Source organism: Pollachius pollachius, assembly GCF_949987615.1.
Source record: "Pollachius pollachius genome assembly, chromosome: 9".
Taxonomy (NCBI): domain Eukaryota; kingdom Metazoa; phylum Chordata; class Actinopteri; order Gadiformes; family Gadidae; genus Pollachius; species Pollachius pollachius.
In genome coordinates, this window is record NC_136942.1 from 19,809,110 (window position 1) to 19,824,609 (window position 15,500).

The 15,500-nt window shown below is 51.6% G+C and overlaps 1 protein-coding gene across 1 annotated transcript in view; it reads right to left on the reverse strand.

Annotated features, from left to right (window-relative positions):
- Nucleotides 1–15,500, reverse strand: part of tln2b (talin 2b) — a gene marked incomplete at both ends in the record, with an annotated part of 58,992 nt that overhangs the window by 10,437 nt on the left and 33,055 nt on the right. The window contains 13 exons of the mRNA XM_079743442.1: nucleotides 2,090–2,275; nucleotides 3,876–3,992; nucleotides 5,162–5,287; nucleotides 7,015–7,198; nucleotides 8,300–8,466; nucleotides 10,049–10,195; nucleotides 11,713–11,832; nucleotides 12,046–12,147; nucleotides 13,711–13,857; nucleotides 14,393–14,563; nucleotides 14,782–14,883; nucleotides 14,971–15,103; nucleotides 15,310–15,491. Coding sequence (XP_079599568.1) covers nucleotides 2,090–2,275; nucleotides 3,876–3,992; nucleotides 5,162–5,287; nucleotides 7,015–7,198; nucleotides 8,300–8,466; nucleotides 10,049–10,195; nucleotides 11,713–11,832; nucleotides 12,046–12,147; nucleotides 13,711–13,857; nucleotides 14,393–14,563; nucleotides 14,782–14,883; nucleotides 14,971–15,103; nucleotides 15,310–15,491 — 1,884 coding nt within the window. The remainder of the gene's footprint in view (nucleotides 1–2,089; nucleotides 2,276–3,875; nucleotides 3,993–5,161; nucleotides 5,288–7,014; nucleotides 7,199–8,299; nucleotides 8,467–10,048; nucleotides 10,196–11,712; nucleotides 11,833–12,045; nucleotides 12,148–13,710; nucleotides 13,858–14,392; nucleotides 14,564–14,781; nucleotides 14,884–14,970; nucleotides 15,104–15,309; nucleotides 15,492–15,500) is intronic.

A 15,500-nucleotide genomic window follows, 5' to 3' on the forward strand; every position in this document is an offset into this window, starting at 1 on the left:
ACTCATTTTGTATTCATAGTGAGCAGTGGCGGCTGGTGATAAAAATTGTTGCTGGGCGCAGTAATGCGCGGGGGTCCTGGGGGTCCTCAACCTGAAATTGTAGAATTTGGTAGATTTGATTTCCTGTATTCTGGTTCATTTGGGGGATGGCCACAGCCTAAAAAATCATTCAGATTCATAACCTTCATCCTGACTTGCAGGGCCTGGACAAGCTTACACTGCAGATGCAGACCTACTTTATAGCCATCCCACCAGCCATTGCTTTTTGACCAATGGTTGTTATTCTGATATTGAGGCAAATCATGATCACTGTCCTATAGCGTCCATTTTTTGTGTGTCTCAAGGTCTATTTCAAATGCAGTTAGAAATATTGGACAGTTGCTTCATTTTGTTTATATAGTACAGGCCGAAAGACTAAATTAATATGTAACTTACTTGCTCATTTTAAGCATAAAATTGCTTGGGGAGTCCAATTCCTCCACTGAAATGGTTGGAAAGTACTTTTACAACTTTCTGCTAGTTAGCCATCTATCTCTTCTCTGCATGTAGTTGTGTAGCACGAATGCTGCTGAGGGGGGTAGCCTATTTGATTGATTCGCTGAATTGTCAAATCATGTGGTGATGCAAAAATATGAAAAACAATGCCATTGATCTGGGCGCACAAAATTGCGACCTGAAGTCGAATTTTCATGCGCCAATGAAAAGCTGTCTCTGCTTGATAGACAGCAAAAAGTTTGTGAGCTCACATAGACTTTATCGTTACCGGCGCCCCTGACTTGAAGGAGGGCTTTATCTCCAATTACCAATAACAAGCCTAGCCCAAATAATTCTCGTTCAGAAGCATTTAAATGGTTGCTGGCAAGGCAAGTACTGTCTATCACACAATTAAACAAGGATAAACGCTATGTTTTTTTGTTGATTTATTTCAGATTTGTATTGGTTTATTCATCATAGTTGGCAGATATATTCGAGTGAATATTTCACGGAGGGGCGGCGTCTAGTGCCCTCTATTGACCCACCACCACTGATAGTGAGACATATATTGTGATGTATTGTTACATGATGGTTTAACAATATTAAGATTATCGCAGAATCGCTGTATCGCAATATTATCGTATCGTTGGCCATGTATTGCGTATCTTGAGGTACCCTGTGATTCCCACCCCTACTTTGGATAGGAATATTATTTGGTTTGCTGCATAGGGCTTAAAGAGAGTGAAGCTGCTTGACACTGGCCCTGGACTCCAGGGTGAAGCGTTGGAGGGTGAAGTACTGTGTTTAACTCTGGTTAAATAGGGTAACAGAGGTTGATTCAATGTGGTCATTAAAATTGCACCGATTTTTCTAGGAAATTTTGATTACATTTGAGGGGTCACTATTAGATTCTCGATTGCTGTAATACACTATTCATAGAGCTCTGCAGGAAGGGCTTCCGTTGAAGGGGACTCTGTGTGTGTATGTGTGTGTGCGTGTGTCTAATTAAAGGTGTAAGGCAGCCACAGAGTAAATCGTTACAGCCCTAGCAGACATATTATCTCACCACAAACAGGAAACAAATCAGACACCAGCTTCTTAGTAGTAGAACATCGTATTGCACTCTATGTTCACGTAAAAAAGAGTGATTTAACAGATCCCATGTCATCTTGTTGGATTTCTGTGTCTGTTTACTCTCTTATTCAAGGACACCCCCCACCCCCTACGGCCTCAAATGGCCTGACTTTGAAAAACTGAAAGAGTCACTTCCGCTAGCGGTTAACAGTGGGGGCACAGTTGTCTTTAAACACACACACCAAGACCCCCGCAGGCCGAGGTTTGGCCGCAGGTGTGATGCGTAGGTGTGTGTGTGTTTGTGTGTATGTGTGTGTGTATCTCAGTGCTGTGTGTGTGTGTGTATCTCAGTGCTGTGTGTGTGTGTGTGTGTGTGTGTGTGTGTGTGTTTGTATCATTGGTATGTGTGTGTGTGTGTGTGAATGTGAGTGTGTGTGTGTGTGTGTGTGTGTGCCTGCGTGCATGCATGTATGTATCAGTGCTATGTGTGTGTGTGTGTGTGTGGGCAGCAGGGCATGCTGGGAGGGCGTAGGAGCGGCACCTTGCAGGTGGCCAGCATGTCAGAGACGACTTTGCGGCTGAGGTTGGCGGTGGCGATCACGTCCTCCTGCTGGGTGGAGTTCCCCGCCGCCACTGCCTTGGCCGTTGCCTTGGTGATGCCCTTGGTCATGCGGATGAACTCCTCGGGCGTGGTGGACTTGTCCGGGACCGCCTTGGACTGGAACACCTGGCAGAGGACATGGCGGGGGGTCAGTACACTCACACAGCACTGATACACACACACAGCACTGGCACACACACACACACATCACTGATACACACCCACACACAACCAAATACACACACACGCAGCACTGACACACAGACACACACTCAGACCCCCTGGTATACAGACAAACACACACAAACCACTGATACACACTCACACTCATACACACACAGACACAGCACTTATACACACACAGCACTGAAACACACACACACACACACACATTGGCAGCACTGATGCACACACACAGCACTGACACACACACACACACACAAACACACACACAGACACAGATACACGACAATGATCCTTGGCGGACGGTAGTTGGAGAAGGGGGGCGGTCCGAACGTGACCTCAATACAAAGAGGACATTTTGTTGTGCTTTGTTTTAAGCTAAGCGTGGGCATTGTTTTAGTTGGCCCGGTCCGATCGGACGCTGGCCGCCTGCTGATAAGAATTAGCAAACATTTGCAAATAAAAAAAGAAAAGACAAAACATTGCGAAAAAAACAGCAACCGGTTGCGTGATCCACTCCATCATACATGCTGGCCAATCACTGATGAGATGAAGAAAAAAAAGACCCAGGGCCACAGAGTACCAGGGGGACGGGAGGCGGGATGCTCCAGTTGTTGTTTAGCAATGAGGACATCCATACACCTGTGACCCGCTCTGGGCCCCGCTGCCAGACGGGGCCTTAAGGATGATTTATGCCCGGCAGCGGGTGCCGCTCGCGGGCTGCCACGAGGCTGACCTGCACCCGTCAAAAAGTGGAACGCCACGGCGGAGGGACACAGGGACCCTGAGGCCGATAGGTGGCTCTGGGATCTCTTGGTCAACAGTTAAACCAGCATGGAGCGGATTAGAGACACTTTTCCACATTATAGAGATTGCTTGTGTCACTGATTTAAGGTGAGTGTCCCTTTTCACCGGTTTACGCACACAATCACAGACACACGCATACATGCAAGAACCGGCATAGACACCCACCGAGCGTGGCGACTATAATACAGCCTCCACAGCCCGCCGCCATCTGCTATGGATGTTTACCTTCACCTCTTCCTCCTCCTACCCCACCTCCTCCCGTCCTCCTTCTCCCCCTCCTCCTCCTCCAACAACCTCCTACTCCCCTTCATCCTCCCTCTCCTCCCCCTCCTCCTCCTCAACGTCAGCTCCATCTCCTCCTCCTCCCCCTTTCTCCCCTACCTCTACCTCTTTTTCCCCTTCCCCACCTCCTCCTCTCCTCTTCCCTCAGCTCCTCCTCCTACCCCACCTCCTCCCAATCTCCTTCTCCCCCTCCTCCTCCTCCCCCTCCTCCTCGACGTCAGCTCCTTCTCCTCCTCCTCCTCTACCTCTTTTTCCCCTTCCCCACCTCCTTCTCCCCCTCCTCCCCTTCTCTTCCCTCAGCTCCCCCTCCTACCCCACCTCCTCCCAATCTCCTTCTCCCCCTCCTCCTCCTCCCCCACCTCCCCCTCCTCCTCCTCCCCCAGCTCCCCCACCTCCTTCTCCCCCTCCTCCTCCTCCTCCTCCCCCTCCTTCTCCTCCTCCCCCTCCTCCTCACCGTCAGCTCCTGCTTGATGCACTCGATGGTGGCCTCCAGAGCGCGCGTGCCGCGGGTCGCTTCGTCCTCCACCGCCTTCACCGTCTTCAGCAGCGACGTCACGTTGGTGACCATGACCTGCGGGGAGCAGAGGGCGCAGAACACGGTCAGACCAGCAGGGGGAGCTCTCTCTCCTCCACCCCTATTCTGTTCAACACTATCCAAACAAAACGTGGCCAAGTTGTTTCTCAACATGACCTTGTTGGTAGTAAATAGTGATCTGATGGCTCAACACGTTGCATATTATTAAAAAAAGGGAAAGGAGAAATCTTGCACATAGGAAAAAGGAGGGATGTTATTTCACTGGAAGGAGCCGGTCTCGTCCGGTGCATGGATACAGCACGGCTCTGTATCACTGTGCTCTAATGCTCTGATCGGTTACAAGAGGTTACGCCAGGCTGCGGACCGGCAAAGGCTTCAGGAACCTGAGACGCGGCCCTCGGAGCGGTCAGGGGCCGCCATGTGTTGAAGGTAGAGAATCAATCTGTCAGTGTGCGCTTGGGGGGCCCATGGGTGGCCCCCATTCCATTTCAATGAGGGAGGCCGCCGTGCTTTACGCAAGCGTTATGGATTCAAGCTGGGGCCGGACGGCCGGTGAGGGAAGAGCTCCAGAGTAAACAAAAGCAGAGGGTCCTGGTCTCCAAGCAGCGACTGGAAAACAAGCCTTTGATTGGCTATCGTGAGATAACGGACAGGCCCGCTTTAGGACAAGGAGCCAACCTCTTACTGTACACACGCACGCACGCAGACACACACACAAACACACACACACATACACATGCACGCACACGTTCCAAGCAAAGTACATTTGCTGCGGTAAGGAAAGTGAGTCCTTTTGAGAACATATATAATAACATTGTTGTTGAATAGTTGTTGAAAGGGGCTGGTTTTAACCTTCATAACGATGCCTGATCTGCCGCTGGTAAGAAACGTGGCCTGTGAGAGTTATGTGCAAGATTAATAGGAAGGTCTACAGACCTTCAACTGGTGACAGCGACACACAAAATAAAACAGCACCCCCCCCCCCCTCCAGCGGACCACTCATTGAACCGAGACAGGATTCCAAGATGTCCACCCACCCTCCTCTCACAAAACAAACCTCGACGGAACCAACAAACAGAACTCCACGACCGCCGGTGGCGCCGTTGCTGCCGCCGTTTTTCGCATTCACAACATCCGCGACCCTACCTACAGACATGTGTGTGTGTGTGAGTCTACATACGTGTGTGTGTGTGACACATCCCCACCTTGGCGGCGCTCTTCAGCTGGTACATGGACGGGTCGTCGGCCGGCTTGCCCGCCGCACACTTGGTGGCGCTGATGAGCTCGGCGAGCGCCTTGGCCACGTCGCGCACGGCGTTTATCAGAACCACCTGCGGGGCCAGAGCACCGGGGAGGGGGGAGGAGAATCAATAGGACACAACGGCCATGGCTGTATGGGTTTATCAGTCGCTCCCCTCGACCCGGCCTCCCTTCCTCCCTGGGGAGACAGCACTCTGACACGTGGTGCTTATCACCCCCCTACCCAGGCCCTGACATGGAGGGGAGACAAGGGGTTGACACACAGAGAGAGGGGGAGGAGGAGGAAGAAAGAGGCTGTAATTACAACGGGGGAGGTGTCTCCCCGGGCGTATGGCGGGGAGAGATAGCTAACCATGATGGATGGTGCCGTCCCGTTTGAGTGTGTTGTTTCACTGTTTCATGACGCCGTCATATAATACAGGGTCAATCTGCACTCATACACGGCTGATTGATTAAGCACATATTTGTTTTTAGCATCGGTCCAGCCCATAGGACACAGCAGACAGACAGACATATGGGTAGACAGATGGATACATGGACAGATAGATGGATACTGGCAGACCGACCGACACAGACACAGCCACTGAGAGAGAGAGAGAGAGAGAGAGAGAGGCAGAGAGAAAGAGAGCGACAGACAGAGACAGAGACAGAGACAGAAGCAGAGACAGAGAAAGGGTGAAAGAGAAAGAGTGAGTGGGAAAGTGAGTCAGTGAGATATATATATACATATATATACAGGGTGTGATTTGCCAGGGGGTGCGTAGGATTTCCCCCTTTCTTGTCTATATATCCCTGCCTGTGCTGAATTATGTTTTTTCCCCGGGGGAGACAGAATTTCACCCCCCCCCTCAAAGTGATCAATGGCACCTCACCAATGGACCATATAAAATACCTCAAATAGAAGTGTTTAAAACTAAGTAAAGCGCTGAGATGTCAACATTCTATGGCGCGATAGAGTGATCACATCCCAAATGGACCACCCACCTTCAGCGCTGGTGTTCGTGACACAATAGATGATATCATTTTGAGATCATTCTCTATTGAATATTGCATAAGTTCATAATGAAGTGTTTTGCATGCCTGGCCCGGTGGCACTATCCCTGGTATGGGAAGAGGGATTAAATTCTTGCATGTTTTGTGCCTGGTGGAGCCTCTATGTGTCCGCATGAGTAATGCTCAAGATAGGCTTCTAGAGTGTAAGTATTGCACCAGGCTACTTGATGAGTTGAATACGCAAAAAAAAGTATTGAAGTACTCCTGCAAATGCAGTGAAGAATTTAGACGTTTTGAAACATCCTCTATTTTTTGGCACAAATCGCAACCGAGAAGAGAGAGAGAGAGAGAGAGAGAGAGAGAGACGGATAAACAGACAGACAGATTGATGATATATAGATAAGCAGATAGCTAGATAGCAGAGATAGCTAGATAGACAGCCAGCCAAGGAGATAGACAGCCAGGCAGAAAGAGACAGACAGCCAGCCAGACAAGGAGACAGTTAGCTAGCCAACCAGACAGCCAGCCATTCAAACAAGTGACAGACAGCGAGACAAAGAGACAGACAGTCAGACAAAGAGACAGACAGCCAGACCAAGAGACAGCCAGGCAGACCAAGAGACAGACATCCAGATAAAGAGAGGGACAGCCAGCCAGAAGACAAGGAGTCAGACAGCCGGGCAGACAGCCAGACAAGAGACAGACAGCGAGACAAAGAGACAGACAGCCGATCAAAGAGACAGCTAGACAAAGAGAGAGAGAGACAGACAGCCGATCAAAGAGAGAGGGACCGCCAGACGCCCACCTGTGTCTCTGGGTCGTCAGAGCCCATGCTGGTGGCTCCCAGTTTGACCACCTCGGTGAGCTGGGTGATGGTCTGGGCGGAGGACTGGGCAGCCTGGGCCAGCCGGTCCTGACTGGAGGCCGCGCCCGCCACCAGCAGCTTGGTGTCTTCCACCAGGGCCTTGGCCGTCTTCAGGATGCTCTCCCTTTACACACACACACACACACACACACACACACACACACACACACACACACACACAAAGACCAACATGAATAGTATGTTTCCCTTTCATGAGCTGTTTCCCTTTTGTTTGCTCTCCCCATGAACCGCGATTCAAGCCTACCCCCGTGAGCTAGGACTTTTCATTTCAGGGTATCCTCAAATTGATCGGACGACCACCTTAAAAACACTTAGCGAATGCATCTTGACTTCACCTCACATCACAGCAGTGTTCCCAATCACCCTGTGGGGAAAAGAACCATGTGTGGTTTAAAACCCAATCTGGCCCCCACCACACATCCCCATCCCAGCAGCCATCAGAATGAATAAAAGTGCCTTCATCTCTGGAATAGGGCAGGCAATGACACTAATGGTTGCTCTGCATTTGCGTTTCCTTATCACAACGGCTTGCAAATACAGTGTTTAGGCTGAAATAACAGCATTTTGTCTTGTATTTAATATACAGATTAAGAATGAAAGACTGTTGTTATGATGAGATAACTGCACAACACCAATTCGTTTACTGGGGGTTTTAGGTTAAAGCTTAGCAAATTGGTTTCTGCTGAACTCGTGGTACTCCCTCGCAGAATGTTTGGTGAAAGAGCTCTTCAATGAGGTCAAGTTCCAATGTGTGTGTAATGAGGATAGTGTGTCGAGGCGGGGGTGTTGGAGTTCTAGACGTAAGATGATCCCAAAGGCTGCGGTCTGCCTGTAGGCACCTAGAGCAAAATGCCCAGCCCCTACCTGCTCCTTAACCAAACCGATCAGAGTCCACCGTTAAATCACTCCCGATGAATGCTTGACGTAGTGAAAATCATGAAATATATGCATATGATACATACACCTTACTTCTTAATGAAGATATCTTTTTTATCTAAATATGATACAAAACAAATATAGTAATTACTGTACATATATGTATATATATATATATATATAATAAAAATAGATTGAATATACATACAACATGTTATTCCGGACAACGTGTTATTCCGGACATTAAAGTGCAGCGTACGACTTTCCCTCTGACGTGGAGGACTCTCCGTCCTCCTGCAGGCGGTGTTTGTCCCGATGCCGGCCCTACCTGTGGTCAGCGAAGCACTCGTCGTCCTCCGGGTTCAGCGTGCCGGCCGAGGCGAACATGATGGTGGTGTCCAGGTCGGCGATGATGCCCGACACGGCGCCGGCGGCTGTGATGCAGGCCTGCGTGCCCTTGTTCCCCGCCTGCAGTGCCGACAGGACCAGGGACACCTGCAGGGCGCACAACACAGACACATGAGTATGACCATGAACCTGGGTCATCATGGTGCCTCTACCGTAGGCTGATGCTAACCATCGTCCCATTGGCCAGGTAACGTACGGTTTCTGTAATTCATGTAAATACATATTCCTACTTTAAGTTTACCCAAGTTTATTCTTTTTACTGTAGATTATTCAAATAGATGTATCAGGGCAAAGGTGTTATATATATATATATATATATGCACAGGTGTTTGTATCTTCTCTGTTGTGTTTGCTGTTATTTCTGCTGCTATATCACCCGGGCTGCACTTGGGTGCAGCGATAAAAGTGATGTCTTATCTTCCGCCGGATACTGAGAAGCCAAGGATGCAGGAAACCAAAGCGTTCCTCCACCACCACCACAGCGAGCTCCACCGCTACGTCGGGACGACTCAATGCTTCTACACCTTGCAGAGCCGGTGCTTTTCTACCACATGTGGCGAGATACCCTCATCGGTATGATAATTATTCAGGCAGCAGCTGTGGCCGACAGTAATCAACATCAGTCATCACTCACATCAGTCAACGACATCAGTCGTGAGCATCACTCAGGTATCCTGCTCAGCCGAACAGAGCAGGAGGCTGGCAGCAGGAGAGGAGACCAGGGTTAACCATGCTTTAGTGTTCCCACACTCTGCCTGCCGAATGACATCCGTCTAGACCCGACGAGTCGCACCGCATCCTCCCACCCCGATCTGTCTGGGAAGGGGGGGGGTGGTACAACCCCTCCCTCATGGTAAAGAAGCCAGGGCTCTCCGTGACGCACATGGCAATGAGGCCCGCTAATCCATATACATGAGGACGCCTTTTATTCAGGTCAGACTTGAGCTGTGGGAGACGGAAATCGAATTACATCGCCGGGGTGGGGAGAGGAATGGTAATGTGGGGGGACACGTTGGCGGGGGGAGGGGTGCTGCCATCGCACGCTTCACGGGCCGGTAGGTAGGGGGGGCCAGAAACATAAGCTCTTGCTCTTATGCGGGGGAATTAAAGCCGTGTTCCCGCTGAGTGACCGTGTCGGTTCACTTTAAGGCCTAATGGGAAACGTGTAGCGGGCGGGCCGAGCGGGAGGGTGCGTCGCTAACAAACAGAGCACGGGAACATCTCTTTCAGTTAGCGCGGATGTCGACGCCAGAAACTAGCACTTTTGAAAGGACTGAAAAAGCTGAACTGAGAGAAGATCATTCCAGTGTTACCGAGGTCTCCTCCCAGCGCCAGAGCACCTTATCTTAAGGGGTCTAATTCCACTTACACCACAGTAACCAACAATCGCCAGATATTAGCTACTTTCATTGATTTTGCTGTTTGTTGACTGAATCCGCTGACATTTCAATGTTTCAATTTCTTCTGCGGTGCTTTGAGCATGTTATCGTTGGGTTGCCATGGAAACATCTTATCGATAATAGAATCGGACAGGGGTGCCAAAGGCAGAGGTGTCCGGGTTATTAAAAAAGAATGCCCACTTGGAACCTTATCGACCAACCATTATCACTTCCCCCACAAGACTGTGGTATAATACAAGATGTCCTCCTGTGCCCCTCGGTGGGCTTACCTTCTCGGTGACGTCGCGGGCACACTCGATGAGCTCCCTCTTGGAGAAGCTGTCCGTGGGGCTGACCTGCAGGGCGCCTGCCTTCTGGACCAGGTAGATGCAGCGATGGCCCAGCTCCTGCACCCGGGTCTTTATCTGGAATCCCACCTGCAGGCACACGCATCAGGCAGCGGCAGCTCAATCAGACCCGTCTTCCTATTTCCAACCCTCCTCCACCTCCTCCCTCGCCGTCAACCCCGTCCCCCTCCTCCTCCTCCTCCACCTCCTCCCCCATCCTCTTCCCCCCCTGCTCCTCCTCCACCTCCTCCCCCATCCTCTTCCCCCCCTGCTCCTCCTCCAGCCTCCCCCCCCCTCCTCCTTCCCCACTTGTACGTCCTCCTCCACCTTCTCCTCCAACCCCTCCACCTCCTCCTTCTTCGTACCATGCCTCCCCCACCACGGACCAAGGCTGGTGCGCTCTGATCAGCCGGGTGGGCTCTGGACGACTGAGCTTGTTTCGGAGGGGTGGAGGGGTTGGGGAGGGGTGGAGGCTAGAGGGTGGTGGGTGGTGTAGTGGTGGAACTGCACCTTTCATTTCCTGACGGATCGACGGGTGGGTGGAACTTCATTACAACAGCCACTACAGCCTTTTTGAGGCTTCTGGGGGAGCAACGTCGCCATGGTTACCGGACGGTTTCTATCCTCTATTTGTTTCTCCACAGCTCAGCGTATAACGAGAGATATGGATAAGAGTGCTGTGTTTTGTTTCGAGGGCCTTTTTCTCTGTTTATGTTCCCCTTCCCTGCTCATCACGGAGCTGGGAGACAACGCTGCGTGGGCGGGGAGGGTGAGAATAGATTTCTGTTTGACTTCAGACGGGAAAAAAACTGAACAGCCTTCGGGGAAGGCGCCAGGTCAAATAACAAAACATCTGCCTCTGTATGTTAGTGTCTCTCACTCTCTCTCTCTCTCTCTCTCTGCATGTTAGTGTCTCTCTCTCTCTCTGCCTCTGCATGTTAGTGTCTCTCTGACTCTGTAGGTTAGTGTCTCTCTCTCCCTTTATCTGTCTTAGTGTTTGGCTGTGTGTAGCTGTGTGTGGCTGTGCGAGCTGACTCTGTGTGTATCAGTGTCTGTGTGCATGTGTGTGTAGCAGTGTCAGTGTGAATGTGTTTGTTTTTGTGTGTGTTTACGTCAATGTCTGTGAATTTCAATGTGTTTGAGCATCTATGTGTGTGTTCTGTGGTTGTGTTTTTTATGGTGACTGTGGGTGTGTGTGAGAGTCTATGTGTGTATGTTTGTCTATGTGTATTTAGTTTGTGTGCTAATTTATGTGAGTACATGGGTCTGTGTATATGTGTGTATCTGTGTATCAGAGTTTTTACGTTAGTGTCTGTGTGTGTGTGTTTATTTATGTGCGTGACAGTGTCCGTGCGTGTGCTTGTCCATAAGTGTTTTATTTACATGAGCATGTGTGTGTGTGTGTGCCTACACACAGCAGATTGTGTTGACAGACGACAAAGCAAACAATCATGAGACCGCAGATTGATATCCCAGACTTTTCACTGGCATACTCAAACAACACACACACACACACACACACACACACACACACACACACACAGAGCTCCCAGCCCTCTCTGGTTGCCTCCCCTCAGCCCTCTGACCCGTCCCCAGACCTCTCCTACCTCCTCTGGCTCGGCGGTGGCAGCTGCCAGGCGGCCTTGCTGTGCCAGCTGCCCGTACTCCCCGGTCACCTGGGACGCCAGGCCTCCCAGTTCCTCCGTGCACGCCACCGACTTGGTCATCTGGTGGTGGGGGGGGGGCACAGAGAGACATGGGTCAAAGCACACGCACACACACCCAGCCACACACACACACACACAGTTGGGCGGGAGGTACCGATACTGCTATGAGATGGCAGGTTGTGCAGAATAGGTGGAATGAGACGGGTTAGATCCCATGACGACGGGGGGGGGGGGGGGGGGGGGAGCAGAGAGGAGGAGAGCTTGGGGGTTCACCATCTCTTGGGCGGTGACGGCGATGGCCTTGGAGAACTTCACCATGGTGGTCTGGTAGTCCACGAAGGAGCCGCGTGGGTCAGGGGGGGTTCCTTCGTCCAACTGCAGACCGCAAACAGAACAGTATTCTGGTGTCAATACACATGATCCGTCCATCCAAACATGATCCCTTTCACTGTGGTTCACCTCATTGTTGTAGGATACCGGTGACGGGTGTTCATAACACTTCATGCTGAATAGCTCAGTGTTCACACGCCTGATTGGTTTGACTTGCATGTGCCTAGATGCATGTGCAGTAACCAGCATGTCATATCTAATGTATGGATGCGTTAAACCTGCTCCCCACTAGTCTACTAGTTGTTTAATACTTCATCCTGATTGGTCAATAGTGTAGTGTAATAACACAAGGACACCATTTCCTTTAAACAGTTTAAAATCAAGGTGCTACAAATCAAACATTAACAACAAGGCTCAGCTACAACGATCGACCAGCTGTGGATTGGCAACGCAGAAACATTATGCTCGAAGCAATGGGGAAAAATATTTAAATTGAAGCTGATGAATTCAATAAAACACCAATAACCTTGTGGATCTAAGCAACGAATATCTAATCCTTGTCGGCAACGGGGATAAAAGCTAAATAAACCACTCTGGTGTGTCCCCTGAATAAAATAGGATGTTGTTAGCAATCTCAGCTGAGCCCTGTCAGCGGCAACACCCCCATCACACAGGATCCTACACTAACATGACACCTTTCATTGGTTATCCTTATCCTTATGAGAGTGTCGTCCGGTCTTGTTCTGTGTTCTGTCCTAACAAATAGGGGGAGGACTCCATTCAACAGGCAACACATCCCTCACAAACAGTGCCAACGTATGGTCGACTGTACGGCATCAGCTACGCTGGTAGCTACATCTGCAGCATCCTGTCGCTATTATTAACACAGCTAGCCGCCGGCTGGGGGCGGAGCCTGTCCTGCAGCGACGTCGAGTGACAGCCAACACCGCCAGTGGGCAGCGGACTGGGCCCGTGCCATGTATTAGACTAATGAGCAGCGCAAAGACAGACACGCTCCGTCCGTTGAGCAGCGTCAGCACCGCCAGTGTGAATGTCTCCTCTCCACTGAACGTCTAAAGTTAATGAGGACTCTGGCTCTGCTCCACCTCAACGGGGCGAGAGAGAGAGAGAGGGATACGTCGTGAGCCAAAGAAAATAGTCAGCACAAAAGATGTTCACGTGCGCGCATACACACACACGCAAACATACGTAGCACGCACGCACACAAACACACAGAACCCATTAATATTGATGGATTAGGAGAGTAGAAGCTCTCCCCATTAAGAGGTTTAGAACACAAACACACGCAAAACACACACACACACACACACACACACACACACACTGATAGACACACACACACACGGTTAAACGATTAGAACGAAACACTACATCAGATATTCACAAGTTTAAAACAAACACACCAACACACACACACACTAACACACACACACACACAATTTACCTTCAAATATTAAATAACGATGCTATTCAATTCGGATAGGATCGAAAGGCTCACACCCCCACTCACCCTGGCCACGCCCTCACCCCCCCTGGCCCCGCCCTCACCCCCCCACCCACCCGGCCCCGCCCTCCCCCCCCACTCACCCTGGTCATGGACTCGGCGATGGCCTCCACCATGCCGCCCACCATCCCGCCCTCGCTGGCCGCCTCGTTCAGCGTCACCATGAGGTCCTCCACCGCCTCCTTCATCAGCTGGGCCGCCTCCGAGATGGCGTCGTGGGTGTGCGCCGCCTGGGAGGGGAGGAGAGAGAGGCAGACGTAAACAACCGTGACCGCATTACCCGTGTTTATCCTCCCTCCCGTCTGGAGGACACCGCTGTGTCTCTGTAGAGGGAGGAGAGCCACTGAGGGAGCCGCTGGGTGGTTCCATGGCCGCGGACTCGACAGACTACAGCCGCTGTGCTTTCTGGAGCAATTTGGTTTTGGTCTTTGTTTTTGCCGTGCTCCCGTAATGCCTACCAATAGCAGAAATGTATTTCTTCAGCTTTATTTTGGACCGTCAAGAGTCTCGCCAAAATGGAGGTTGAGGACTCAAAACATAGTGTGTGCGTGTGTGTGTGTGTGTGTGTGTGTGTGTGTATCTGTGTGTTTGTGTGTGTGGTTGTTTGTGTTTGAGTGAGTGAGTAAGTGAGGCAGTGAGTGAGTCAGTGTGTGTGAGAGAGACAGACAGACAGACAGACAGACAGACAAGGAGAGAGAAGGAGAGTGTGTGTGTGTGCGTTTGTGCGTGGGTGGGTGCGTGTGCGTGTGCACGAGTGTGCCCCACCTTGGGGTTCCCGCCCCCTTCTTTGGCAGCGTAGAGCATCTGCAGGGCGGACTCCGACAGGGTCTTGCTCTGGTCCAGGATGGTCATCTGCTGCTGCTGGTCCAGCAGCTTGGAGGCCAGGCCCACAGAGGCCACGATCAGAGGCTCAAAGTAGCTGGCCAGACGGGTCACCTGGGGAGGGGGGGGGGAGGGGGGAGGTCAGGGCTGAACGGAGCCTGAACACTTCTCTATGGCGGTCAACAAGGGGCTAAGGTTTGACCGGTTTGTAACAGACGGACTATAGCTTCCAAACTGCCTTTCTATTGTCTGCGGTGGTGTGGCTGGTTAAGGTCTGACCAGAGGGTAAAGGGCTAATAGAACCGTGTGAGAGACGCGGTCGGGGGCCGCACCTTGTGTCCCAGCTGGGCTGCCTCCCCGCGGGCCGAGGTGGACACGGGATCGATGAGGTGGCCGATCTCCTGCACCGAGGAGGTCAGCTGCTCCTGTAGGGCCTGTCCAGAGGAGCACACACATCGAAGCACTCAGCACCGGGGAGGGGGCGCCGCGCCGCGGGGCTGTCAGCGGGGGGCCGACCTCACCTCCATGGAGATGTCGTCGCGGCAGGGCAGGGTCAGGTCCACGGCGGCCAGCGAAGCGTGCTCGATGTCCCGGATGCACTTGTTGATGTTGTCGATGGAGTAGTCGCACTGCCTCTGACCCGGTGCTTTGTCCCTGAAAGGACCAAACACTTACTCAGGGAGGGAGGGGGAACGTCCACAGGGGAGACGTATAGAGGATCTTCTGTGGAGGAGATCGCCCGGCGAGAGGCATCCTCTTACGTCTTATCTTTGCTCTTATGGTTCAATTCAATTAGGGGTCAGCGTGATGAAGTATGTTCTCTGTGGTAGAGGGTGAGGTCGGGGGGGGGGGGCACTGACCTGATGGAGGTGATCAGACTCTTGATGGAATCGGACACCGTCCGGGAGTGGCCAGCCAGCACCGACCAGGTGGGCGGGTCCTTGGGGTTGAGGACCAATGAGCGAGCGGTCTCCAGCAGGTAGGTGGAGCTGTCGAGCATGCACCGGGCCGAGCGCACGATTGGCTCCTGAGCCGCGGACCCCTTTAGGGC